Source organism: Didymella exigua (assembly GCF_010094145.1).
Source record: "Didymella exigua CBS 183.55 unplaced genomic scaffold M421scaffold_51, whole genome shotgun sequence".
NCBI lineage: Eukaryota > Fungi > Ascomycota > Dothideomycetes > Pleosporales > Didymellaceae > Didymella > Didymella exigua.
The window spans coordinates 117,213-141,108 of record NW_022984825.1 but is presented as its reverse complement, the minus strand read 5'-3'; the positions used below and the strand labels follow the sequence as shown (position 1 = coordinate 141,108).

At 54.2% G+C, this 23,896-nt stretch overlaps 10 protein-coding genes across 10 annotated transcripts; 6 read left to right on the top strand and 4 right to left on the bottom strand.

Annotated features, from left to right (window-relative positions):
• Positions 1-36: 36 nt before the first annotated feature.
• On the bottom strand, positions 37-1,252 carry M421DRAFT_75494 (uncharacterized protein; the record flags this gene model as incomplete). Its single annotated transcript, XM_033597133.1, has 2 exons — positions 37-598; positions 651-1,252. The coding sequence occupies 2 exons, from the start codon at positions 1,250-1,252 to the stop codon at positions 37-39; spliced, it is 1,164 nt and encodes a 387-aa protein (XP_033443631.1).
• Positions 1,253-1,479: 227 nt separating this feature from the next.
• M421DRAFT_425904 (uncharacterized protein) lies at positions 1,480-2,949 on the top strand. Its single transcript, XM_033594231.1, has 3 exons — positions 1,480-1,668; positions 1,735-1,911; positions 2,188-2,949. Exons 1-3 carry the CDS (start codon positions 1,491-1,493, stop codon positions 2,799-2,801), a joined length of 969 nt encoding a protein of 322 aa, XP_033443630.1. The 5' UTR covers positions 1,480-1,490; the 3' UTR covers positions 2,802-2,949.
• A 150-nt stretch (positions 2,950-3,099) lies between these two features.
• M421DRAFT_425903 (superoxide dismutase mitochondrial precursor) lies at positions 3,100-4,349 on the top strand (the record flags this gene model as incomplete). Its single annotated transcript, XM_033594230.1, is given in 3 exon segments — positions 3,100-3,679; positions 3,736-4,218; positions 4,234-4,349. Coding segments are annotated over 3 exon segments (635 nt in total), but the record flags the coding sequence as incomplete, so codon positions are not given.
• Positions 4,350-4,732: 383 nt separating this feature from the next.
• Positions 4,733-5,196, top strand: M421DRAFT_75631 (uncharacterized protein; the record flags this gene model as incomplete). Its single annotated transcript, XM_033597149.1, has 2 exons — positions 4,733-4,929; positions 4,980-5,196. 2 exons carry the CDS (start codon positions 4,733-4,735, stop codon positions 5,194-5,196), a joined length of 414 nt encoding a protein of 137 aa, XP_033443628.1.
• A 4,467-nt stretch (positions 5,197-9,663) lies between these two features.
• On the top strand, positions 9,664-10,703 carry M421DRAFT_425900 (uncharacterized protein). The gene has a single exon (XM_033594229.1). It carries the CDS (start codon positions 9,681-9,683, stop codon positions 10,521-10,523), a length of 843 nt encoding a protein of 280 aa, XP_033443627.1. The 5' UTR covers positions 9,664-9,680; the 3' UTR covers positions 10,524-10,703.
• A 1,038-nt stretch (positions 10,704-11,741) lies between these two features.
• M421DRAFT_75596 (fatty acid desaturase) lies at positions 11,742-13,208 on the top strand (the record flags this gene model as incomplete). The annotated part of the gene is made up of 3 exons (XM_033597145.1): positions 11,742-11,925; positions 11,977-12,809; positions 12,876-13,208. 3 exons carry the CDS (start codon positions 11,742-11,744, stop codon positions 13,206-13,208), a joined length of 1,350 nt encoding a protein of 449 aa, XP_033443626.1.
• Positions 13,209-13,639: 431 nt separating this feature from the next.
• M421DRAFT_9746 (uncharacterized protein) lies at positions 13,640-14,197 on the top strand (the record flags this gene model as incomplete). The annotated part of the gene is made up of 1 exon (XM_033598504.1): positions 13,640-14,197. One exon carries the CDS (start codon positions 13,640-13,642, stop codon positions 14,195-14,197), a length of 558 nt encoding a protein of 185 aa, XP_033443625.1.
• A 1,141-nt stretch (positions 14,198-15,338) lies between these two features.
• Positions 15,339-16,718, bottom strand: M421DRAFT_406859 (uncharacterized protein; the record flags this gene model as incomplete). Its single annotated transcript, XM_033590320.1, has 3 exons — positions 15,339-15,796; positions 15,860-16,421; positions 16,476-16,718. Coding segments are annotated over 3 exons (1,263 nt in total), but the record flags the coding sequence as incomplete, so codon positions are not given.
• Positions 16,719-16,843: 125 nt separating this feature from the next.
• On the bottom strand, positions 16,844-20,945 carry M421DRAFT_425897 (uncharacterized protein). The gene has a single exon (XM_033594228.1). The coding sequence runs from the start codon at positions 20,566-20,568 to the stop codon at positions 17,140-17,142; it is 3,429 nt and encodes a 1,142-aa protein (XP_033443623.1). The 5' UTR covers positions 20,569-20,945; the 3' UTR covers positions 16,844-17,139.
• Positions 20,946-21,731: 786 nt separating this feature from the next.
• M421DRAFT_425896 (FAD-binding domain-containing protein) lies at positions 21,732-23,520 on the bottom strand. Its single transcript, XM_033594227.1, has 2 exons — positions 23,134-23,520; positions 21,732-23,031 (listed from the first exon to the last, which is right to left on the bottom strand). The coding sequence occupies exons 1-2, from the start codon at positions 23,430-23,432 to the stop codon at positions 21,804-21,806; spliced, it is 1,527 nt and encodes a 508-aa protein (XP_033443622.1). The 5' UTR covers positions 23,433-23,520; the 3' UTR covers positions 21,732-21,803.
• Between the last annotated feature and the right edge of the window lie 376 nt (positions 23,521-23,896).

The following is a 23,896-nucleotide window of genomic DNA, read 5'->3' as shown; positions in this document are numbered from 1 at the left end:
GCGTTAATTCGAATCCAGTTCGGCTAATTTAACTACTTACAGTTCTGACTTCTCCGCCATCGAATCCCGCCGCTTCTCTGCCTTGAAGTCGAAGAAGCCTTCCAGTTCCATCCACTCAGCTGCAAAGGCCGTGACAATCTTTGCCCAGTCCTCCACTGTGTCCATATCCAAGTGCTCACCATCGTCTTCTTTCTCGTGCCACACTCGCGGGAACGGCGAAGGGATGATGTGAAGAATCTCTACGCCGCGCGCCATGAACGGGACATGGTCGTCCTGCACAAAGCCGCCCATGAACAAGTCCTCGTTTTTGTTCTCCTCGAACAGGAAGTGCGGCTCGGCGCGCGGCTTCTTGTTCTCGCGCTTGGCCAAGCGGTCAGGGTGGTTGGGCGAGGAGCGCATCAGTTTCAGCTTGCGCAGACGGTCTTCAACGCTCGCCATGTGCTTGTATGCCCAGTGTGTGGTCTTGAAGTATGACGGGACTGTCGGCCCTTTAGAGCCAAGCAGGTCGAGCAGCACGAAGAGCTCCATCGAGTCGAGGGGCGTGCGGTACGTCGAGGCAACCGGGTGGAAGGAGGCCTCCCAGTCTTCGGCGAGTGCACTGTGCCATTCTTATCAGCTGCGTCAAGTATGCAGTAACTGTCCTATCCTACCGAGCTCCATACAGACTGTCTGTGTCGGTCCAGCTGTGGAAGGCCTCCTCGCCGTCCAGCAGCAGGATCTGCACGCCCTTGTGCTCCACGTCCAGATCGTCGCCCGCCCCGGAAGCCCACTTCTTCGTCAGCGCAGCGTCAAGTGTGCGCGCAGCATGCAGTAACATGGCGCATGGTGCCGCGCTGTCTGTTGCGCCGATGAAGTCCTTTGGCGTGAGCTTGCTGTCGTAGTGGGCGACCAGTGCCAGGCGCGAGACGTCGCCTTCGCTCGTCCCAGGCGGATCACGTGTCGCAATGACATTGACAAACGGCACTTCCTTTCCCTTGCTCACGGGCGTAGTGTAGGTCGAGTTGTGCAGCTCAATGCGCCATTCCGGGAGGTTCGTCTTGAAGAAGTCGAGGAAGTGTTGCCGCACGGCCGCGTTGCCCTCAGTGCCGGACACTCGGGGCCGCAGAATAGGTGCTAGCAGCGCTCCAGTCTTGATGTCGAAGTCACTGCCCGAGCCAGGTAGGCTTTTGAGGGTATCGTCGCTGAGATCGTGGTACGCATGGACTGAAGTGAACAGCAAAACGAGCGACAACAGCGCAGAAGCAAACAACATGCTGACAACGGCCTCACACCAGACCCTTGGGCGTCCAAGAAACATCACAAAAGCGCATTCACCCAGCAATGAGCATGTTGATGCCAAGGTGCAACCACCCAACTGGACTGAATCGTGGTCACATCTCACGCCAATTCCAGGGTCCACCGTCATGTGACAGCGTGCCTCAGGGGCAAGTCTAGCCGAAGCGCATCACCTCTCGCGTCGGTCACCAGAGAATATTCCAACATCAATCGAGATGCAGCCGCGACTCTTCACATTGGCAGCTGCCTTCAGAGGCTCAGCACCGTGGGCGCGGACTGCACAGCAGGCCCCGAAGCTGAAGATAGCGCAATTCATCTGCAGAAGCTGCCAGCGGAAATTTTCCACGTCGCCAGCCCTACGCGCTGCAGCTAAGAATGCAGAGAAGGATCGCAGTGAGTGGACGATGAATCGAGTTGAGTCAAATCAGTTGTTCAGATTTTACTGACGCAAACTTTCAGTGTACAAGTCGAGGTTGTTGATCTACGATGCCGGAGACACACGCACAACATGGGTCTCCTTCTGGAAAGCCATGGCCCTGCTGCAGTTTGGAACAACCCTCGTCTTCGCGGTGCCACCGTTATGGAACAATGAAAACCAGCCTGATCCTAACTTGAGGAAGGCACAGGCTATACTGGGTACGATCATCCACTGCATCTTTTTGCGTTCATCCTCTGTGGACTTTCCGCTCTTGTTTCTTTCAACCATCCAATCCCACCTCTGTAGGCTCGCTCTCTATCTCTCAATTACTTTCACCAGCCCCACAGGCTTCATTGCCTGTTGTCGGAGAATTGCCAAGCTGATGTTGTTCTTCATCAACCTTACACGCGTTTTATCACATTGATTTAAGCATCCGCAAAGCGTTACTCATCACCAGGCTCCAACGCTCGTATCAACCTACTAACCCACCACAGTCGGCGTCCTCGGCACCATCCCCACCCTAACAATGGCCTACGTGACCGCACCCTTCGTGCACCAAGTCTTCCTTCAAATCCCCGAGTACGCGCGCCGCTCTCGTCACAACCTGATGAACTTCGCGCGCTCGCTGAACAACCCAACCAACAGCGCCCCCACCGCGAACACCAAACTCGAGTTCGTCACGCTGCGCATCTTCCCCTTCCGCAAGAATACCACCGCCTTCTTGCACGAGCTGCGCGCGCTGCCGAGCAGGAAGTTCCGTCTGGCTAATCTCGAAATCCCAAAAAGTGAGGCGTGGGCGCAGAGACAGCGCGCAAAGGGGATTGGGAAGAGAATGTTGGAAGTTATCGCTGAGCCGCGGTTCAAATTCTTCGTAAAGGAGGGCAAGATGTTCACGACGAAAACAGGGGTACCGGGGGTGTGGGAGGAGGTAGCGATGAGAATCAAGGGGCAGACGGATAAAACTGTGAAGAAGGGGAATGCGGATATGGCTGCGCCTCATGGCGCGATTCGGAGACCTGCTGTTAAAGGGCCGATGGTGTTGAAGAGACCGGCGAAGGTCGTGGAGGAGGCGAGGGTGAGGAGACAGACTGCACGACCTCCAAGATAGACATGACCTCCAAGATAAGCGCCCTGTTAGACACGTTGTCCATCCCTACATTTTGACCAGGAACGACTGTGAAATAGCAGTGGCACGTCGACGGTGGACAACATTTTCTTGTCTGTGACTACGGTTTGAGAGATGGAGATGGCAATGAAGCGACCCATCAATGAGAGCTCCTTGAGTCGTACGCAGACCTCGAAAAAGTGGCGCTAGAGCGTGTGGTGGAACTCAGGATGAAGTGCAATCGTCGAAGCTCACGTGCCACACCAGCCGCGGCTCAAATCCGCGTTGCACCCCACGCCTCCGACTACATTTCCAAGCATTAAAGTGACAGGCTCACAACGGCTGATACATCTCCTCTCAAGTGTTCTTTGATATCTTCCCTCGAACCAAAGCGACACAGCGGAGCTGGACCTACAATCTTCAACAGCGATCCGGGAAGTCCGGCTACCTACCGCACACGTGTTGTCAGCTCGCTGAGTTGCGGTGCCTACGTTCTATCGAGAAAGCCGTTCGAGACACCAAAACACCTACCAATCTCTAAACTACCCCTTACTTCTTCAACCTTTTCTCACAGCAGCGAGAAGCTCAAACACAGACGTGTCTGCAAGTCTGCGTAGGATCGCGTGGAATTGAGGCAGTTTTGAGACACTAGACCCGATCGGGACGCCATTACTGTCGAGCACCTTGTTGGAGTCGACATCTGACAAACGGTCAAGCACGTCAGATACATAGCAAAGATGCGGGGCAGGTCGGCTGTGTCTCTCTTGCTGGCCTCTCTGTTCTCTGCAATCAGAATCTCTGCTTCAGAACAACAGCCATTCGAGTTTGGAGAGATGTCTGCACCACAGTACACGCTGCCTAAGCTGCCCTATGCATACGATGTGAGCTTATCTGAATCAATTATACCATCGATTGATGTTTGCTGACTGCAACATAGGCATTGGAACCTCACATCTCCACCCAGATCATGGAGCTGCACCATGGCAAGCACCACCAGACATACATCACGAACTTGAACGCTGCTCTAAAGACACAAGCCGAGGCGGTACACACGTCAGACATCACAGCTCAAGTCGCTGTCCAGCAAGGTATCAAGTTCAACGCTGGCGGACACATCAACCACTCCCTGTTCTGGCAGAACCTTGCCCCTGCCAGCTCAGCTGAAGCTAAGAGCTCTGCTGCGCCCGAGCTTGTGAAGCAGATCAAGGCCACATGGGGCGACGAGGACAAGTTCAAGGAGGCCTTCAATGCTGCGTTACTTAGCATCCAGGGCAGTGGTTGGGGCTGGCTGGTCAAGGTCGAGACTGGCAAGGAGCAGAGGCTCGCCATTGTCACGACCAAGGACCAGGATCCGGTGGTTGGCAAGGGAGAGGTCCCCATCTTTGGCGTCGACATGTGGGAGCATGCGTACTACCTCCAGGTAAATTCTATCTTTAATTCTGAGAGCTTTTACTCACTGAAGTAGTACTTGAACGGCAAGGCCGCGTATGTGCAGAACATCTGGAACGTCATCAATTGGAAAACCGCAGAGGACCGCTTCCTGGGTTCGCGCGCAGATGCTTTCAAGGTCCTGAAGGCCTCTATCTAGGTATCGAGAGTACTCAGCAATGACAATAGCTACGACCTCAGGTCCTCATGTGGGGTTGCTGTGCACACTGTGCTAATGCTCGGAGTACCGCAGTGGCTAGCGCGAAGATTTGGCCAATCAGGTACTCTCCTGAAATGTGCTCAAAGGGACGCATTCGCTCGCAACCCTCAAACACGCGCCCAATGTCCGTGACCACCAGCAATCCTTCAAAAACACGAACTGGCCTTTCATTTGTCTGCCAGAACTGTTAAACGCCTTGTCTGACCTCTCACTTTACCACCGCTCAGATCTTACCTAGGCCCGTCCTACACCTCGCCTTAGTGTCGCAGCTCTAACACTATCCAATATGTGCAACGGCAACTCAAGTCGAATTAGCCAGGGAGGCTCTATCGCCGTTCTCAGGCGGACACAGCACTTGCGCAGGTCAAACACCGACGACATGATGCTGTTCTTTCACAACCAGATGTGCGCACCAGGGACCAGTGTAGAATTCCATGGCTGGGATGACGATGCGCAAAGAGAGAAGCACTGGGTCGTTATCCAGTAGGCCACACAACAGATCGTTCATTGTCCTCCGCTGATTATACTTGCAGCCGCGATGGCGACCTTTCGGGCTCCGCCTCTCCTGTTCAGACGCCACCGTTCTACTCTTTCTCGTTGGAGTCAAGTGAGGCGTCGACGATGCATCTACCGCAAAAGCTAGATCTGGGAGTCGGCGATGCAGGGATTATCGGGCGGAGGGTGTCGGTTATGACGGGGTCGATGAAAGGACCGTTGACGGTTGCTGAGGGCATCATTGGGTGGAATTAGCATCTCATTATTTGCATCACCAGCGTTGGAGTTGGGCGTTTGTCACTTCCGCAAATATCATCATTGCGGCCTTCTCAAGTTCCTTCCCAATTCCTTCCTTCCTAGTACTCTTTCCAATCTTGTTTGTGCAATTACGCTACCTCCTACTCGACGTCGAAGCTACAGCACTCCCTAGCTATACTCATTGCGTGACAAGTCTCATTAGCAGTATACCCATATTACTACAGGTATTTTGAGTGTCCATCACTGCGACGAATCTCCATTCACTTGTACATCGACAGCTCTCTGACTAATTAATGGCAGACACCGAAGTATCTCTATTCCCCGGGTACATATCACCAGCGTGTCACCCGCAACACCACTACAGAGGCTTGAAGGACCGCGAAGCTATGGCCTGAAAGAGGTACTTTGTGTCGCCCGAGACAGAATATCAAATACTCAACAGAATGCGCGAGGGTGGCTGTAAGGACGCTAGAGCTGTGGCTATCGAGTTCGGGCTGTCGACTAGGCACGTACAAGATCTGTACAGTGCGGATCGCGAGAAAAGGGGGCTCAGCATATTCAATAAAGGTGTCACCACAAATGACCGGATGTGGGTTATACGCCAGGTGCGAGCTGGTACGCAGGTGGAGGTTGTGTCGAGTAAATTGGGAATAACAAGCAAGACCGTCGCCAAGATTTTATACTTCGAAAGAGGCAAGAAGCCATCTCAAAAACCATCGATCCCGGCGCCACCGTCTAATGTCGAAGTTACCGAAGAAGACAGTGAAGAAGACTCCGAGCTCGAAGATATCAGTGCTAAGATGGAAGACTTCTGCTTCTAGAAGGAGTTGAGACGATTGGATGACTGAGTCACTGATACACGAGAACACATCGCCTCACACGAACGCCACACTCCTGGACAATTCGCCTGGAAGAACCTCGAGCAGAGCGTTGAGACTTTCTCGAAGGCGGTGAAGATGATGAGAAAAGTCGAGTTGCGACGTGCCCAAAGGCTACACGGTATACTCAGCGGCCTGTCTCAGGATATGGAGAGTATGGACGCCTCGTTGGGTCAGTTTGGACCAGCTCCAGAGAACCATCCAGAAACGACTTTCACACTGAAGTTCCTACACTCGGACAGTCCCGAGCTCGAGGTGGAATTGTATCAAAACCATCACAGGTTTGATTCTGCTGTCGAGGAGGAGACTAGCTCTTCAGACGACACGGACTCATCGTCGTCGTCATGAGCGGGTCTTGTACACATGCAGACGTCGAAGACGTCTGAAGTGTTATCGAACTGTTAGACCGCGCGCATATACTCAATCGAGTCGTTATTCTGTTGCGGTATCAAGGGCAAATGTATAAACGAGTGTATGGTGTTGCTCTGTGTTCTTGTTCTGCTTGTATCTTTGCTCTCCAAGGCTCGCTGCGTGGTCTGTTTTGATGACGTGTTTGTGATGCAGCTGAGGTAAGAGGTGCTCAACAACATGAGGAAGTAGCACCAGACTACCGCCAACAACACGTGATCTGCTTCTCCTCTCAACCGTTACATCTTCCCTTCATCTTCCCATGTTCCGTCTTGTGTTTGGTAACTCGAATGAGCCTTCTTGCGGCCTTTCCATGCTAAAATCATACTTGGGCTTCTAATCATGGAAATCATGCTTTCGATCGCTGAAGATTCTTCTCTCGCACTGCAGCCAAGATTCACCGGCTCTCGTCCTTGCTCTATCGTCATCTTGACCAGATTGTTACTTCCCGGTTTCATATCATCGCCTCTATGCTATGACGACCAACGAACAGAAATTTGCATCTCACCATCAACAAGCCCCTATTGGTTTTGCGTCTACCCCGCCATCATGTGCACTCTACGGTATTGTCATAGAGTCTTATCAAAGGCGGCTCAGAAGGAAGGCTTTGATATCCTACTATAACGTGCATGCTCATTCACGGGGAAGCATCGGTCTGTCGACCTAGTCATCAACAATGAATTTGATACAGTCAGTCTCACGTGGGTGGTCAGATATCAAGGCAGTGATCAGCCAGCCAACTGAACACTATCCAGTACCTGTCAAGTCCTCAACAATTATAAGTTAAACCTAGCTTGAGATCAATTAGAACCGAAATAAATTCTCTTGCTGACTTGGTGTCCAACGACATGTTCTCGTTTCACAGCATCGGCCTGTTGATCTTTTCTACTCTCACTACAGCGATCTTCCGCTTGATTCGCTGCGAACTGGATGATTGCGAAGACAGACGTAACTGGCTTTCCTTCGAGTTGGACGCAATATATAACGCGATGAAGGATACTAGCGCTACGTGAGGGACAAGAGCTCAATCGAAAGCTGGCGATCACGCAGCAGCAGGTACTGCAGTACCACTGATGGACGGCACCACAGCGGGCGGCGAGCACGCACAGAGTGTCGACTGTGCCAACAGGAGGTATGGTGTGTGATTCTACGCGGAGCCCTGAGCTTGAATTAGCTAACGTGGCGGTCTGCTTTACTAGTCGTTGGAGTATATGTCGTCGCGGACACGCGATCTGTGCCAAAATCACGAGAAAAATTTGAGTATAGCCCTGCAGCTGAGATTAATTGTATGGAAGATTATGGCATCAGGGTTTTTGATGTGGACTCAAGGATACTGCTGTCCTCGACAGAAATATTCTTGGATTTCGAGCGGGGTGTTGAGATGGTAATCATTGTTGAGACAATTTACTGTCGCGAAGTATCACTTAAGATGGAGGAGGAAATGTTATACATTGTGTAAATACCGGCAGGCTATGTGCAGACGTATGTAGAATTTGTTTCATGAAATTCAGCTAGGCTTGCTATCGCTGTGGTCGCATGCCCCGTGGTATCCTAGGCAGTGTCAGGCACCCGATATTGTTCTCTGAAATCATCCATACAATTCAATCTTAAGGCCATGTATCCAAAGTTTCTACGCCTTGAATTACAGGCTTTTCAAACATTAACAGAGTTCCTACTTAAGCCAGCCCCTCCTGAGAAGCCTTTACTTCCTACTGGCATCCTTAACATCTCGTAAAGAGGCCCTAATGGAGCTTGAAGACTTCTTTTCATGATCACTCACATTATAGATACCTACTATAACCTATGAGAGCTGTAACTTCGTCTATGACGCCGAATCTAGAATCTGCAGGAAGTAGAATTTGCGCACCAGCTTCGCAGAGGATGCGCAGAACTTCAAAGTTTATCAACCACACGTACTCCCTATACATCGCTTGTCTGAGCGCTGTGGAGTTGTCTCAGTATGTTTTGTGTATGTCAGCGCAAGTCAGGAATAATCAACGAATGATATCCGCGTCACCGCTTTTGTGGCGTACATCAGATCAGTCATGCCTGATTGTTATTGACGCCTACTCGGACGCCCGACTCAAAGAGTACATCCATTTTCTCTAGAAAACACATTCAATGCGAAAGTACAATAGGAAAGCGTAGCGCCGTATTTGACGAGTAAATCTGCTGCCTGGGTCAATGAGCGTGAACTGCTGCACAAAGTGCTGTTGGTAGGGTTATGAACTCCCCCTATACTTGCTTTCGAAATTAAATTCCCGCAGTCTTGCAGTCGACGATGGCACTTTGGTCAATGCGAAAAGACATGATTAACGGTTGCGGACTGTTGCATGGTGAAGAGCAGGATAGCAATCGAAAGCTCCGGTGTTCCATGAAATACAGAGTACGCCTAAATAATTCACTTTTTGAAAGTCACAAGACCATTGCAGTGTTTTGTGAACGATTGAAAGACTGCTGTATGGCGCTGATGGTGTTGTCAACTTGTTGGTATTAATTTGTTCATGTTGCATGTTGGCCACGCCATCCGCAATACTGTCAAGTCAGTCGCCATAGCGCTTTAGACTGTCCTGGAACATGTCTCCAGAGTCGACTGTCCGTAATGCTTCAGCTGACACTAATTGCATCAAGAAGCAGCTTGCGGGCGATGGCCGCAAATGCTAGTATGAGAGAGGTATGCTGCGCTCGACATCCGTCATCAGCATTTCGATATTCCTGATCTTGAACGGGCATACGAGGGCTTCTTTGAGGCTGTTGGCTGCGGTCAGTCTAGAGGAAACTTGGTTCAGTGAGTCTTTGAGGTGCTTCAAGGACTCGAGGTCCGGTCGGTCGGCTGACAGTATTTATCCTTGCTACTTGAATCATGGAACTTTGCATCATCGAAGTTGTTCCTTATCAGACTCAGGACTTCGATAAGTTGTTCGACTTTCGCGAAGATTGTACAGCGCTTTCGGCAACATTCTCGATCGTGGTTCAGTCAGTGGTTGGGGTTGACTCTGGTGAAGCGGCTGGTAAGAGCGTCTCTAGTTGTACTGATGGAACCAAAGATTGCCAACAAAGCAATGCAATGAAGTGGAAGATAAAGTAGGTGGGTCGGATTGCAGTGTCCACACCACGTGACAGCGTGACAACGTGCTTCTCTTGGCGACAACCTAAACCCCGTTATTTTCCCCCGCATCTCGAGAGCAGTCCAAGATGGAAGACCACCAACAAGCTGAAAGCCCACAAAACCTCCCGAATGCCTTCAAAAACGATCGCGCTTCCTCACTGCGCCCAGCACCCCCGTGCTCAGCATGGCGCACCGCCGCTCACCTCTACTTCCCCTTCATCACCGTCGCCCTATACATGACCTTCGGCTCGCCGTTCAACACCATACAAGCCAACATCATCTGCATTGTCCTCTCTGCCATACCAACATACTGGCTCGCATCTCTCTTCTACCCCACCGATCGTCCTGAGCCGACTCCCAGACAAGCCGTCCGCTTCTCACGCAAGAGCGACATATACCGCGCCGCAATCCTCTATACATACCGCTGGCTGTTCGGCACGCCGTTCAACCTTCAATTTTTCCTTGCCGACTTTGCAACCACCTATCTCATCAGCGTCGCTATTGCCGAGAGATCTGCCGGGACACAGCAGCGGCGCAGCGAGTTTATCGTGCATCTGACATTGGTTGCTATCAATGCGGTGCTCATATTTGTTGCTCCGTCTTTCCTGGGCCACATACTCAGTTTGATCGACAGGATGATCTGGCGCGCGGCTTATATCGCGCTAGTAGATGATGTTGTGGGTGTGTTGACGAGACCTAATTTGAAGACACGGAAGGGCAATGTCCTGCTGGTCGTGACGCAAGCATTCACTATCCTGCTCACTTCATGGATGCTGCTGCGCTGGAAGAGGGATCTGATTCTGTCATATCAGAATGATGAGGAGTTCCAGGCCGCGCTGGCTGGGCTGGAGCTAAAAGACGCATCTGACGATGTGGGGTTGGATTTCGAGGATGACGGTGATCGATTTTTGGTCGACGATGAGGGGTAATGATGACTTGGGTGTACTCTGAGGCGATGAGACATCAGATTCGTTTCGATAGACTACTGGACAGGCGTCTGTATTGAAGAATACAACCGTCCTTCCGAGTTAACATCACCAGCCGTGAGACAATCAACATAAGCAGCTTGAGGCGCCGGCAGGAGCCATGAATGTTCACGACTCTACCAAAGTGCCGATCAGTCCATTGAGAAGTGTGCTACGAGTCTTGATCTATAGCTGCTTCTTTGTCCAGTTATTGTGATGTAATCATGCCTGAAGTGCTGTCTCGCTTACCGCCGTTGTTCTCGACCAAGCATCCTCCACCTACAACACCGGTCTCATCCGTGTGTTGCATTTTTGCCCATCCCTTTATAACCGCAAACCTGCCACCACAAGTCCAGGTGAGTCGTGCAAAAATTGGAATATCTGCTTTCGCTGATACGCTCGCAGAATCGTACAAAACGCAGGTCGCTTTCAACCCCACCTTCCTCCCTACATCAGCAAACCTGCCTCAATCGCGCAGAACCGCGACCACTCAAATTAATAACGGAAGATTATCTCATGAATCCAGGATAACGCGCATCCCTTGACCATTTACGACAGAAATCGATCATGGTCTCCTTCGAACACCACGTCATCGTACCGCCTGCAACGGAGGCTCTCGTCTACTATGCGATCCACGTCTCAGCGATGATCGGGATCCTGCTCTCATTCAGCATTGCATTGCTAGCTGTTAGCCTCGGCGGGCTGGTCTATGTGCTATGGGCTAGGGATTACAAAGAGTTGATTGCGCGTCGTGAGCACCAACGGCTTGACGAGAGGAAGCACGAGTAGTGCATCAGAAAGCAACAACAAGGGCGCATGGATGGTCACTGATACAATATGTAAAATACAGTTCTAGGTCGAAGTTCTGACATTCTGGCCAATTTCTGGGCGGCCCCGCAGATCTCGCATTTCAGCGCTAGACAGCTTCCGCGTGTCGTGCAGGGACCCCGTCTCGCCACCTCCCTTAGCCATCCACACCGATGTTTCGACCGCAGGTGTTCTTCCACCTACGGCTTGCAACTCGTCTTTCCCGACGCACAGCTTCCCTGAAGCAGGTCTCTCGTTTGTTCCGTTTGTTTGCTGTTCTCTCGGCCAGCCATTGACTTGCGTGTGGTCGAGCGCTTGCGAATCAACAATCTCTTGGTACCTTGACGCCGGCGATCCAGTGCCGCATCTACCAAGATGGGCAAACTCCACTTTCCACCGGCTGCTGACCTGACAGCTGCGGACAAGCTGGTCTTGGGTCACCTGCAGAAAGACTATGAGCAATTTGATGCCAAGCAGGAGATTGTAGCTGCCGACGCTGCAGAGGAGTCTGATGATTCTGCAACCAAGCGCACAGAACATGTATCACCTTCCCCGGAGGGTAAGGTTTGCCGACTCCGCTTATACCTCGATTCTGACTGACACGCTGCAGACACTCAAGAAAGCGAGCAGCAGACCATTGCCTACCTGAAGAACCTCAACAACCCCAAATCAGATGTCTTTGAGACCACCGTCTTCAGCGCTTGGGACCTTCCTGACTTCAAGAACTCTGCCCTGCGCAAATGGATCATCGACCCATATGTGCGTTGGGCGAAAGGGGTTGTTCGAACCGAGACTGATGTGATCATGATCACGCATCTTCTCACCTACCTCTGCACAAGTATACCATCTGCACTGTACCTGTTCTACAACTTCCACTGGTGGCATGGCGTGCTCCACGCCGCCGTGCAGCTCTACTACATGGGTCCCTACACTCTGCTCATGCACCAGCACATCCACATGCGAGGCGTGCTGAGCAAAAAGTACGCTCTGATTGACACCGTCTTCCCTTACATCTTCGACCCGTTGATGGGACACACGTGGAACTCGTACTTCTTCCACCACGTCAAGCACCACCACATCGAAAGCAACGGACCCAACGACCTGTCATCGACTGTCCGCTACCAGCGCGACAGCGTATTGCACTTCCTGCACTACGTCGGTCGCTTCTACCTGCTCGTCTGGTTCGACCTGCCGCGCTACTTCCTGCGCAACAAGAAGACCAGTCTCGCGCTGAAGGCCGGAGGTTGTGAAGTCGCAAACTACATCTTCTTGTACAGCATGTACAAGTTCGCCAACGCCCGCGCAACAATCTTCGTCTTCCTGATCCCGCTCGCGCTCATGCGCATCGCGCTGATGACCGGCAACTGGGGCCAGCACGCGTTTGTGGACGAGGTCGAGCCTGACTCTGATTTCCGCTCCAGCATCACGCTGATCGACGCACCCGTAAGTTCTCTCGACCGCACCCGCATAATGACTTGGACCGCACCCGCGTACTGACTTGGGCACCAGAGCAACCGCTACTGCTACAACGACGGCTACCACACGTCGCACCACCTCAACCCGCTGCGGCACTGGCGCGACCATCCCGCCGCCTTTCTGACGCAGAAGCAGCAGTACGCGGCCGAGCACGCGCTCGTCTTCCACAACATCGACTACTTCATGCTGACCGTGACGCTGCTGAGCAAGAACTACGCGCACCTGGCGCGCTGCCTGGTGCCGATGGGCGCGCAGATGGCCATGACGATGGACGAGCGCGCGGCGATGCTGAAGCGCAAGACGCGGCGCTTCACCGAGAATGAGATCGCGCAGAAGTGGGGGAAGCAGTATGCGAAGCTGAAGTAACGGATCGTAGAGGGGACATGTATGTATGTGCGACATCACAATCACAACCACAATCTACAACGAACACCCACCATCTTCCTAAACTGTGTAACCCGGTCCCCTCTCCCCTTCCCAGGAGCTCACAGCCCCGATGTTACGTCAGCCACCGCCCCTGCACTGTTCGCAGATCGCAATACGCCCTCATCCGGAGTGGAGAACCACCCGCAGTCGAAATTGCCGTGTTGCAGACGGCTGTGAGGCACAGGGATAGCGATCCTCGGCCTAGCTTTGAGCGTAACCAGGCCCATCAAGGCGAAACAAGGGCGAAACAGGGCCTATGGGCATCATTTGCGACAGCCCCTATAACATGACACGCTTTTGACGCGCGGCGGGACCGGACGGCGAAGCACATCGCGTCTACCAAGGTAACATATCCTAACGACGGCGCCGCCATGCTGCATTCCTCAAAACGTGACCTGCATCGACTCATCGCGCGAGCTGCACAAGCCCAAGCCTACGCCCAACCACAAGCCTACACACAACCACAACCACAGCCACAGCCACAGCCACAGCCGCCGGGTTCCGCACCCGCCAGCACAACGATGGGCAACGATAAGAAGAACGGCGACATCCACTCAGAAGAAACAATCCTCTTCCTCTTCCTCGCCTTTGGCATCCTAATTGCACTGCTGCTGCTGCTCCTCCTCGTAGCGTTCCAAACCTACCTGTCCTGGCGCATCGCGCACGACCTGTTCTCCGACGACGCCGTAGACGGGCGCGCCGCCACGGGATTCCAGCGGTGGGGCCGCGAACGACGCGAGCGCAAGCGCACGCTGCGCGCGCTGGAGAAGGGGCGCAGTACGCGCGCGAGTTGGGGGTATGCGTCTGCCCGCGCAAGCGGGGGGGATGAGGAGGCGGGGATGAGCGGGGTGGGGGGGAGTAGTGTGGTGCTTGATAAGATGGGTGACGTGGAGAAGAAGCCATTTTGGAGTGTGAGGAGGTGGATGTGAGTAGTTTGAGGGAGCTATGAGGACTGGGTTACGATATGCACGCCTCCCACCGCCGATGGGTCTCCGCCTGGAGCAGCACATCTTTTAGAGTCTGGAACTCGTTGCGCAGCACAAGGATCTGCTGCTTGAGTGCCTCGTTGTCGGTGCGCAGACGACTCATCTCGGACCGCTTGCCACCTGTCCACGCCTCCGACTTCCTCCCATCAATGTACCGCTGCTCGGCTAAGGCTTCGACGTCGTGCAGGCCAGCTTTGAAGCTGAAGCTTCTCCTCGGTCCATAAGCCGGGCTGTGGACTAGCGGTGGTGCAGTATCTGCTCCGCCATCGAGTGCCTTTGAATGGCTGCGGAACACGCGAGACTTTGATCGAGAGTAGAGACTACTCGAGACATCATGGGAAGGGGGTTCGATCAGTGGAGTGGGTGAGATGTCCGCCAGCTTCCGCTTCCTAATCATCGCTCGGGACTGTTTCGCTACATTGCCCTGAAGTGCTAGTTGATTCAGCATAGCACCCGAAGGTGGTATCGAGTCATAGCTGCGCGATATGCTGCGCAACGAGGAAGAAACGTCCTTGTCCGAAGATGCAGAGCGAGCAGGAAGGTCTGTAGCAGCTGCCGCGGGTCGAGACATCTTTGCTTTGGCCAAGCCTAACCTCCCCGTTGAGCGCGCAATTGGCTGATCATTGTTGCCCTGTTCATGTTCCCATACCGTAGAGCCATTTTCGCTCGAGATGCGCAGTGATTCATGTCCATTCTTGCGGACAGCTGGTTGGAACTCGATGGTTCGCCGGGCAGCCTCGTCTTTGCTTTCGGCCTTGCGAATCGACGGAAAGCGGGTCGAAGGCGGCGTGAAGAAGTCCTGGCTGGACGAAGCGGATTTTCGAAACGAGCAGCAGGATGCTTTGGATAAGCGACCCTGTCGAACAGGACGCGGTGGGACGCTTGGAGCTTTTGTGACTCGGGGCTGCTGACGTACATGCCCGGTTGACGTGTTGGTCATTCTTCGATTAGCAGTAGAGTTGGTTGTTTTGGATGGCTGTGATGGCACAGGTAGAGCGCCAGACATCATGGTCTCATGTTGTGCAAGGCCGGGCATTTCTGTCTTCCAGGTAGAAGACTGTGAGACGCTTGGCAAACAGCGGTCCAGGTCCTGACTCTGAGCTTGTATAGAGAATGACACAGCCGGCTCTCCATCAATCTCCGGTGTGCTTAATCTGCCTGACCTTTCGGGCAGCTCTTTCGCTGTCGTATGCTGCACCGGCTCGTCTTCAATCTCGCCAATTCCTTCCATCAGCGCCTTGATTACAGGACCAGAATCAGGTGATAGCGAAGAATTTCTCGTGGGAAGTATCGGGGGCGCAGACATATCGCCAACCCACTCAACTGATCGAACTGGCTTGTCCATAGCGATCTCATGCACCAGTAGACCCATTTCGTTATACACCAACACCTTGCCAGCCTGTGTGCCCACTGCGATCAATGTCTCAGTGCCTTCGTACATCGTCTCAGGGTCGTCCGTGGTATCGCCCTGGAGCAGCACAGGTCCATCTCGTCGGCCTCTCGATGTAATCGGCGCGCTCGTAGCAACTGCTAGAGATGTAGCTGGACTGGAGACATGCTAGGTCCTGAGTTTCCGGCCGCCGCCTGCAAAGTCGACGAGTCTACACCGTCCATCCTGTCCGACGCTGATAACTCGTGACGCGTAACCGGGTATGAAGGCCGCCGCAGTGACGCCACCCATCGCGGCTCTGTGGAGCTTGCTCAAGGCTGCTTCTGCGGTAGGCCGGAGTTGACGATCTGTTGACTGATCATCGTGGTGTGGAGTTAGGCTTTGGCTGAGCAGCGGCAGAGTCGTCTTGTACAGTGCTAGAGCACCGTCCTTAAAGCCGAGTACGAACTGAATCGAAGATTGTTCTGCTGCCCAGGAGAGGGTCTCGAATGCTGCACAGGTGACGGCTGACGACGTGCCTGTGAGCTTGAAGTCTACTGCTGCGCTGCCAGGCCATCTTCGGTCTTGTATCAGGACGGTCGGGGGCGAAGACGAAGCGGACAGTAGTATGTGTCCGTCGCTGGATATCGCTACGACGTTCGGGGGTGAAGGATGAGAGTGAGACGAGGGTAGTAGGGCGCCAGTCGGCAGCGAGAACGCTTGGATCGAGTTGTTCAGGGTAGTGTTGAAGAATAGCGTGCGCGAGTCTGAAGAGAACAGTAACAGCCGTGGGACATCCTGCATCTCCCGTCAGCGTGACCAAGCGGCGCACACAGTATCACTGCTACTGACACTCCCACCTGTCAGTCGATGCTTCTTCTCTCGAGGCCGCGCTGTATTGTGCAATATGACAACATGGCGGTCCGCAATCGCTAGCAGACTGCTGTTGTTCGTTGCTGCGCGGGCATTGACGATGCCATTGGCGCTCTCGCACTCGAAGATAGTCTGGTCGCCTTGTAGTGTCCTGAGGAGTACAGTATTAGGTGTAGTGATAAGCAGGTTGTAGTTGAATGGTAGACTGTGCTCTACAGGCATGATTCGACTACAAGTGAATGGCGTTGCACGTGTGCGTGCGTCATGGCGATGGCTCGGTCTCTCTGTTGTCAATATGTTCTAGACGTGGTAGATTCGGCAAGCGCACCTCTGTAGGGAGGAAGTGACTGATGAGATGACGATAAGATTACCCATACTACGTAATACCCGTTTTACAAACTATGTGTATCCAATCTGACACGCCGCGCTATGCAAAGAAATCCCACCCTAATGTAGCTACAGTGTAGCGAACGACTCTCAGCCGAAGAAGTGCCATCATCAAGTCGTGTGCAGATGTTCGTATCCAACAACCCGATGCGGGTATCCAAGAAAAATTTGATCCAAGAAATGCTGTCGTAGCAGCGCAGAAAGACACATGTACACGCCAAGAAGCATGTACAGGTGCTCAACAACAGTGCGTTGTCTAAGCGGCCTCACCAATCTCCGCACCGTCGAGCTCCTCAACGTTCTCGTCAACGCCAAAGCCGCTGTCCCACTGCCTCTTCGCGACCTTCCTACCACCCTTGCTCTTCTTGCTGACCTTGACCTTCTCGGTGATCTTGCCAACCTTGCCTGTCGCAACGCGGTGCAGATCGACGCCTGTAGTCTTGACCTCGAGGCCCTTGACCTTCATGGCACGCACAGCGGCGACGGCATCGGCACCACGCTTCTTGAGGTCTTCGGCGAGCGCCTCATTCTGCTCCTGCAGGACGCGCTGCTGCAGCGTCATGCGGTCGATGGTCTCGCGGGTGTCCTGCTCAAACTTGGCGAACTCCTTGACCACGTCAAGACGTGCGGCTTCGACCTGGACGAGCTTCTCGGCGCGCTCGTCAGCAAGGAGGTGGAGCTCCTCGATCTGAGTGTCCTTCTCAACAAGGACAGCCTCCTGCTCGGATTCGAGATTTGCGTTCTGGTTCTGCAGCTCGGAAATGGTGTCGTTCTGGGTTTCAATGACGACCTTCAGAGCGGCAGCCTCGTCGGCGTGCGCGTTAGTGATGGTGAGAAGCTCGACTGCCTCGCGACCAACGCGATCAGACAGCGACTCGTTCTCCTTGCGATACGCCTCGTTGTCTGCCTGCGCCTCGGCGAGGTCGCGCTCCAAACTGGCTATGTTGCTGTCCAGTGCAAGCGTCTCTTCCTTGTGTGCTTGCTCGGCTGCGATAAGACGCTCAGCAAGACCCTGGATCTCGGCCTGCTTGCGCGCGTTCTCGTTAGTGAGGTCGGTGATCTGCGCCTGCAAAGAGGTAATCTCGGAGCTGGATGAGCTCTCGAGTGCGGCATGCTTGGCCTCCAACTCTGCAAGCTCGCCGGTGAGGTCGCTGACCTGAACCTCGCGGCCCGCCTCAAGCTGGTCGCGAGCTTCACTCATCTTAGCGAGGTCAGCCTCGGACACTGCGAGCGTCTCGCGCAGAGTGGCGAGCTGCTTCTCCATGTCGGCAATAGCCTGCTGCGCCCCCTCGCGCAGCTCTTGCTCGGTGTTTAGCTGCTCGGTGAGCTCGGCCTCACGTTCCTCGTTCGCAGCTTGCATCTCTAGGATCTCGTGCTCCTTCTCCTGCTGAACTTGGAACAGTTTGCTGCGGAGCTCGTTGGTCTGAATACCAAGCTGGTGGACCTTGTCGTTGAGATCCTCGATCTTGTCGTTGGCTTCGTCGAGGGCAGTCTCGGTGGTCTCACGCTGCCCTTGCTCAGCGAGGATGTTGGCCTTGGCTGCCTCAAGCTGGTCGGTCAGCTCGTTGATTGTTTCGGTGAGGTTTTCGATTGTGTTGGTGTGGTCGTAGATGATCTGGCCCTGCTCCTCAGACTCTGTCTCGGCAGCGGCGCGAGCATCCGTCTCTTGCTCGAGCTTTTCGCGGAGATCAGCCAAAGTTTCTTCTATGGCACTAAAGTCAGTCTCCATCGAGTCAACACGGTCCTGCAGCTCCTCGATGAAGCCAGTCTTCTGGGCCGCCTCGTCCTCAGCAACCTCGCGACCCTCTTGCTCCACGTCGAGTAATGCCTGGAGGTCTGCGACGATGTCTGCATGGTCTTCTTCCATGCGCGCGATGCGCTCTTGATATTCCGTCTCGAGCATGGTGGTCGTCTGCGTGAGCGTCTCGACATCGGCGCGGTAGGTCTCGAGAGATTCGCGGAGGCGGTCGAGATCGGAGTCCTTGTCGTCCACTTGCTCCACAAGTGTGTCGTTCTGGAGGACCTTTTGTCTCAGCTCCGCCTCCTGGTCTTCTGTCAAATCTGTCAAGGTCTGCACACGCTCCTCGAGGTCGACAATGGTGCGCTGCTTCTCCTCGTTGCCCTTGTCGAGAGTGTAGACCTTCTTATCGAGCTCGACTTTGCGCTCCTCGGCCTCACCAAGCAAGTCCAAGACGCCCTCGTACTGGCGGCGCAGAAGGACCTCGGTGTCTTGTGCGGCGGTTGCGATCTCGGTCTTCTCCTTCAGCTCAAAGAAGATGCCATTGAAGAGCTTGGGGATCTTGCGAAGCAGCTGCTCGTTGGTGATGCCCTGGGTCTCGTTGGGAAAATACTTTTCGATAGCAGTGCGAAGCTCAGCGAAGCCGGTGCGCAGAGAGCTCAGAATGTCGGCGCTGCTGGCGCCGCGCTTCAAGAAGCCTAGGTTCTGAATCTCAATCGAGATGACACGAAGGGCGCCGACGGCCTCGGCAGTCTCCTGCATCAGCCTCTGGATTTCACGCTCGTAACGCTCGACGGCCTGGTCGTGGATGGTCTGCGGTGCCATGGCTTCGTCATCGTCCTCCAGTGTGTCGACGCGCAGCTGGCTGATCGAGGGCAGGTGCTCGAGTGTTACTTCTTGCGACAGCTCGAGCACGCGTGATGCGTAAGGGCCGTTGGGTGCATACTCCATCTCGAGTTCCTGCGACACGTTGAGCTCGTGGGGCTCGACCAGCATGAAGTCTTCATCGTCGTCGTCGTCGTTGTCGAAGGGTTCGGTGGTGCCATCGAGCTCGCGGCTGAGGTCACGATCGCTCGAGCCCATGTACTGTGCGCTGTTACGGAGCTCGTCGAGCTCGCGGCGGGCATCCTCCAGCTGTTCTGCAAGGTCCTCGTGGTCTGCATCGCTCATCTGGATGTTACCCAGGCGGCTGGCTTCGAGGCGGAACTCAAGGTCCTGAATTCTATCGTCGCGCACCTTGAGCTCGCGGCGCAGTTCCAGCAGCTGCTTTTTGCCCCGCTTGCGGCTGTCCTCGATCTCGTTGACCTCTTGGCTGAGGTGGCTGCGGCGAAGGCGGCGGCGGGTGCGGCCATCGAGCACAGCTGTGAGAGGCGCGTACTGGAAGCGGTGGCCGCTGAGGTCGGCGTCGTCGACGCGTTCGACGTGCAGCTGGGCGGGCATGGACATGCGCTCGCGGCGGCGGCTGGCGAACTTGGCCCGTGAGGCGCCAATGCGGTCAAGATGGGGCGTCAGACCCGGCAGAGGCTGTGTGGCAGGTCCAGCAAGGTCATCGTCGTCGTCGTCGTAGGCGGCCACGACAGGCTCCGAGGCGCGACGCGTGCGGCGTACAATGGGCGACGACTGGATCTCCGTCGGCACCGTGTCGGTAGGGAGGTACTGTGTGCGGGTGACTGACTGCTGGAACTCGGCCTCGAGCTGCGAGGAGCCGTCGTCGTCCTCGTCCTGCTCCTCGATGATTGTCTGCACGCGCTTCGTGCGCTTCGACTGTGACTGCGACGCAAGCGGCGAGGCGGCGCGCTTGCCTGTTGTGACTGTGACCGCCTCCTGGGTGCTCTGGGTGCTCTGAGTGCTCTGCGAGCTCTTCGACGGGCGACCCCGCCTGCGTCGTGGCGCGTCGCCGGGCCCTTCGTGGTGGTGCTCGCTGGGGAGGCCACTGAGGCGCGCCATGGTAGCGATGGGTTATCGTATGGCTGACTCGTGTCGTCTTCGGTCTGGTCAGTCCCAGTGCACACAGAGAGCGCGAGCAGCAGTGCAGACGCGTCCGAGGTGCGTACGTTCTATCCAAGAACCAAAAAGATGCTGCTCCAATGCGTTGACCGCCGAGCGCCCCGTGTGTTGCGCGTGTTGGGTGTGTTGTGTCCTGGCCCAAGCGTATTCCTGGTCGAGGGTGGGCTGCTTGGTGGGTGGGGATCCGGGTGCGGCAGGAACGATTGCAGGGAGCTGGCTGAGAGGGTTTTGTATGGGAATTGGGGGAAGGCGCAGAGAGGGGCAGCCTGCTGAAATCACTGCGTGGTCATTAGGTACAGGGCGCGGGTGGACTGCTGGTGAATTGGAGTGGCTGGGCGTCGACAGCTTTTCGCTACTGGCTACGTCAACCACTTAGAACCGGCATGTTTGCTGTCTCGCGCAGGGGTCGAGACGCGTCTTTCCCTCGCGTTTTCGCGTTTGCTATGCGAGATCCCGCGATGATGACGCTGCAAACCCAGAGAAAGGCTTCTGCAGCTCTGCCGCACTCTTGCAGCTCGACATATGTCCTTGTTGACGTGCACGTCATCATGAAGCTGGAGCTGCAGACACCAGCGAGAAATATTTGGGGACCTTTTTTGACAGGCCAAGGTGGAGCTTCAACTGGAGCTTCAGCCAATCATAGGTGAGCCCTCCCAATCCAGGAACACTGCAAGGGGCAATCTGCGACCGCGGAGATGAATTTGTTACTGCGGCGATCTCTCATTTCATAAACGGCACGGATTTGGTTCTTCGTGAAGAGTTCGCGAAGAAACGTTTCCCGTCCCGCAGCCTGCGTAGGCAATTATGCCACTACAGCGTTCATACGTCATAATAGCCAGCTTCAAGGAATCAAAGTTTACGCCAAAATCTGACCCCATGCACATCTTCACACGCAAAGTATTCTGTTGGACAGTCGTGATAGATGTCACTCGAGTCATGTGGCATTGTGCATCTGTCACATGCGGCCTGAACAGGGCATTTTTTTTTCTTCAATACCTATTCGTGCGCCCTAGCATCTCAATGCGCCGCTCTTAGCATCGGCAGTCTTAAGGCTGAAGACTTTCATTGTGTGTCAATGCCGTGTCTGCAGCTATTGAGAAACGGGAAGGTGAAGTCTAAATTGGGATTCCTAGTACCGGCCATGCGCATAAACGTGCAAGGATAGTGAGCAAGACCTACTTCTTCAGCAAGAAGTCACTCTTGACCAAAAACCCTTTCGTCGCACTCGCAACCCCATACAGTCCCCCCAACGGCCAGGTATCCCAGAATGCTTTGTATACCCACTCCCCCCAACCCACATTCGTCTCCTGCACCGGCCCACCAGCAACACCCTGCAAATCCACCTTGACCTTGTCGTACACCGACGGCAAACTTTCAGCATGATATTTCTTCCTTAGCCCCATATACTTTTCTTTATCATAGATACCCCAGAACTCATACTCAGTGTAGTACGCATGTGCATACAGACACTTCATACCGCCCAGCTGCGTGACTTTCTGCTCAAAGTCGCGATTGAGCTTGATGAATGCATGGCTGTCCTTGGGACCCATATCCCAGATTCCCACGTCGAGGAGCATGTCGTCTTTGATGTTGTTGCCCTGTGAGAAGGAGCGTTCGGACAGCGGTGCGGATCTGACGGGGCAGAGCCAGAGCGGCCAGATACCTGTGCGCTTGTCGGTCCATTCGATAAACTCCGAGGCTGAGGCGTAGGGCACAGCGAAGTCTTGGATGATGGTTTGAGCGGCGATGCCGGACCGGTGAAGTGCGTGTACCATTGTGCGACTGTACATGAACGGATCGAGGAGATATCTTGTCAGGGCGTTAAAGGGCGTGATGAAGTATTTAAAGGCGCGTAGGCCGGACCAGAAGACGCCACGGTCGTAGCGGAAGAGGTACGTCTTGACGGGAACGTATTCTTTGTAGGTAGTCGGCCTTGAGAATGCTCGACTGGTCTCGGCGAGAGAGTTTACGATAGTCTCTGCGTGCATGTAGAACCACGGATCCGATGCGCGATCGAAGCGTTGAATCCTGGCCGAATTGGCTTGATCTGTAAGGCGGCCGATCATGATCACGCCGCTTGTTGGTGAGTAGAGGATTCCATCGATGTACGCGACGTTTGTTTGCTGTTGGTAGTGCTTCAGCTGTTCGACAGCATCTTCTGTGCTGCCAACTGGGATATACTCCAGCTCGACATGGCTCTTTGCGTCAACGAGCTCCATCTCGAGCAGAGTGATGACTCCGAGGCTTCCACAGCTCCCGGCTGCGGTGAAAAAAAGATCTCGATGCTCTTCTGCGGATGCCCAGACGACGTCGCCGTTTCCTAGAATGATCTCAACTCCTCTAATTGTGCGGTCGAAAAGTCCGTATTTGAATGAGCTGCTCTCTCCGCTTGTACCTGCGAAGCTGTATGTCAAGCCTCCCGTCAGCCACTTTCGTATGTGATAATCCATGGCATAGATGACTTTTGATGTGGCAATTCGGGCAAGTGAGGTCGAGTTGACTTACCCACCGCCTGCTGTGATATTCGGTAGCTCCATGACGACCTTTGGAAGAAATCCTTGAGCAAGTGTAGCATCTACAAGCTGATCCATGGGAACATTCGGTTCGACAAGAACTGTCTTGTCCATCTTGTTGAACTTGAGAACGTGATTGAGCGAGCTGACATCGATGATCTGGTTCCGCTGGCGCGGTGAGTGCCGTGTTGACAAAGTAGAGCCATGATATATCCTGAAGGGTGTTCTCGAAGCACTGAACTGCTTTACCTGTAACGCGAGCGTGGCAACCGTCGCATTGTGGCCCTCCATCTCTCAATGTGCTGTGGGAGGTCAACGTGAGTCCGAGGGAAAGCAAGGGGTGCGGAAGCTAGGAATGGGATGGGGATTGCATGTGGAGAATTGGAGTCGTCGATGTCTTGAATAAGCGCGCAGGGCTGAGCCTGCTCCACAGCCCAAGCTATTGAGCCACTCCTTCCGTTTGACTGCGCATGCGGGCGCTGTGTCAATGCGCTTCGTAGGGTTCTGCTTCATGAAAGTGGAGTCGACACATATAAATCCAAGATCCGCCTGCACACGCCATCATGCCTTTATCCCATCATTGCAGGATTAACTTGGACAGCCTTCGTACTTCTCAGACGCGTTCGACGCGTTCTGTTTGCTACGAAAGAGCTGTTCGCCTAACCGGAAGATCCGGAGGAAAACCCCACTCAGTTCGGTGACGTATGCCGAATAGACGACCTAGCCTCAAATTGTGTCGCAAAGCACCGTGGACG

Excerpts from the sequence above, each read along its gene's own strand:
- M421DRAFT_425900 (XM_033594229.1), top strand. The coding sequence starts at position 9,681 with ATGGAAGACCACCAACAAGCTGAAAGCCCACAAAACCTCCCGAATGCC.
- M421DRAFT_425904 (XM_033594231.1), top strand. The coding sequence starts at position 1,491 with ATGCAGCCGCGACTCTTCACATTGGCAGCTGCCTTCAGAGGCTCAGCA. Across the intron at positions 1,669-1,734 it reads GAATGCAGAGAAGGATCGCA|TGTACAAGTCGAGGTTGTTG; the intron begins GTGAGTGGACGA and ends GCAAACTTTCAG. Across the intron at positions 1,912-2,187 it reads GAAGGCACAGGCTATACTGG|TCGGCGTCCTCGGCACCATC; the intron begins GTACGATCATCC and ends AACCCACCACAG.
- M421DRAFT_425896 (XM_033594227.1), bottom strand. The coding sequence starts at position 23,432 with ATGGAGGGCCACAATGCGACGGTTGCCACGCTCGCGTTACAGGTAAAG. Across the intron at positions 23,032-23,133 it reads AATATCACAGCAGGCGGTGG|CTTCGCAGGTACAAGCGGAG; the intron begins GTAAGTCAACTC and ends CTTGACATACAG.
- M421DRAFT_425897 (XM_033594228.1), bottom strand. The coding sequence starts at position 20,568 with ATGGCGCGCCTCAGTGGCCTCCCCAGCGAGCACCACCACGAAGGGCCC.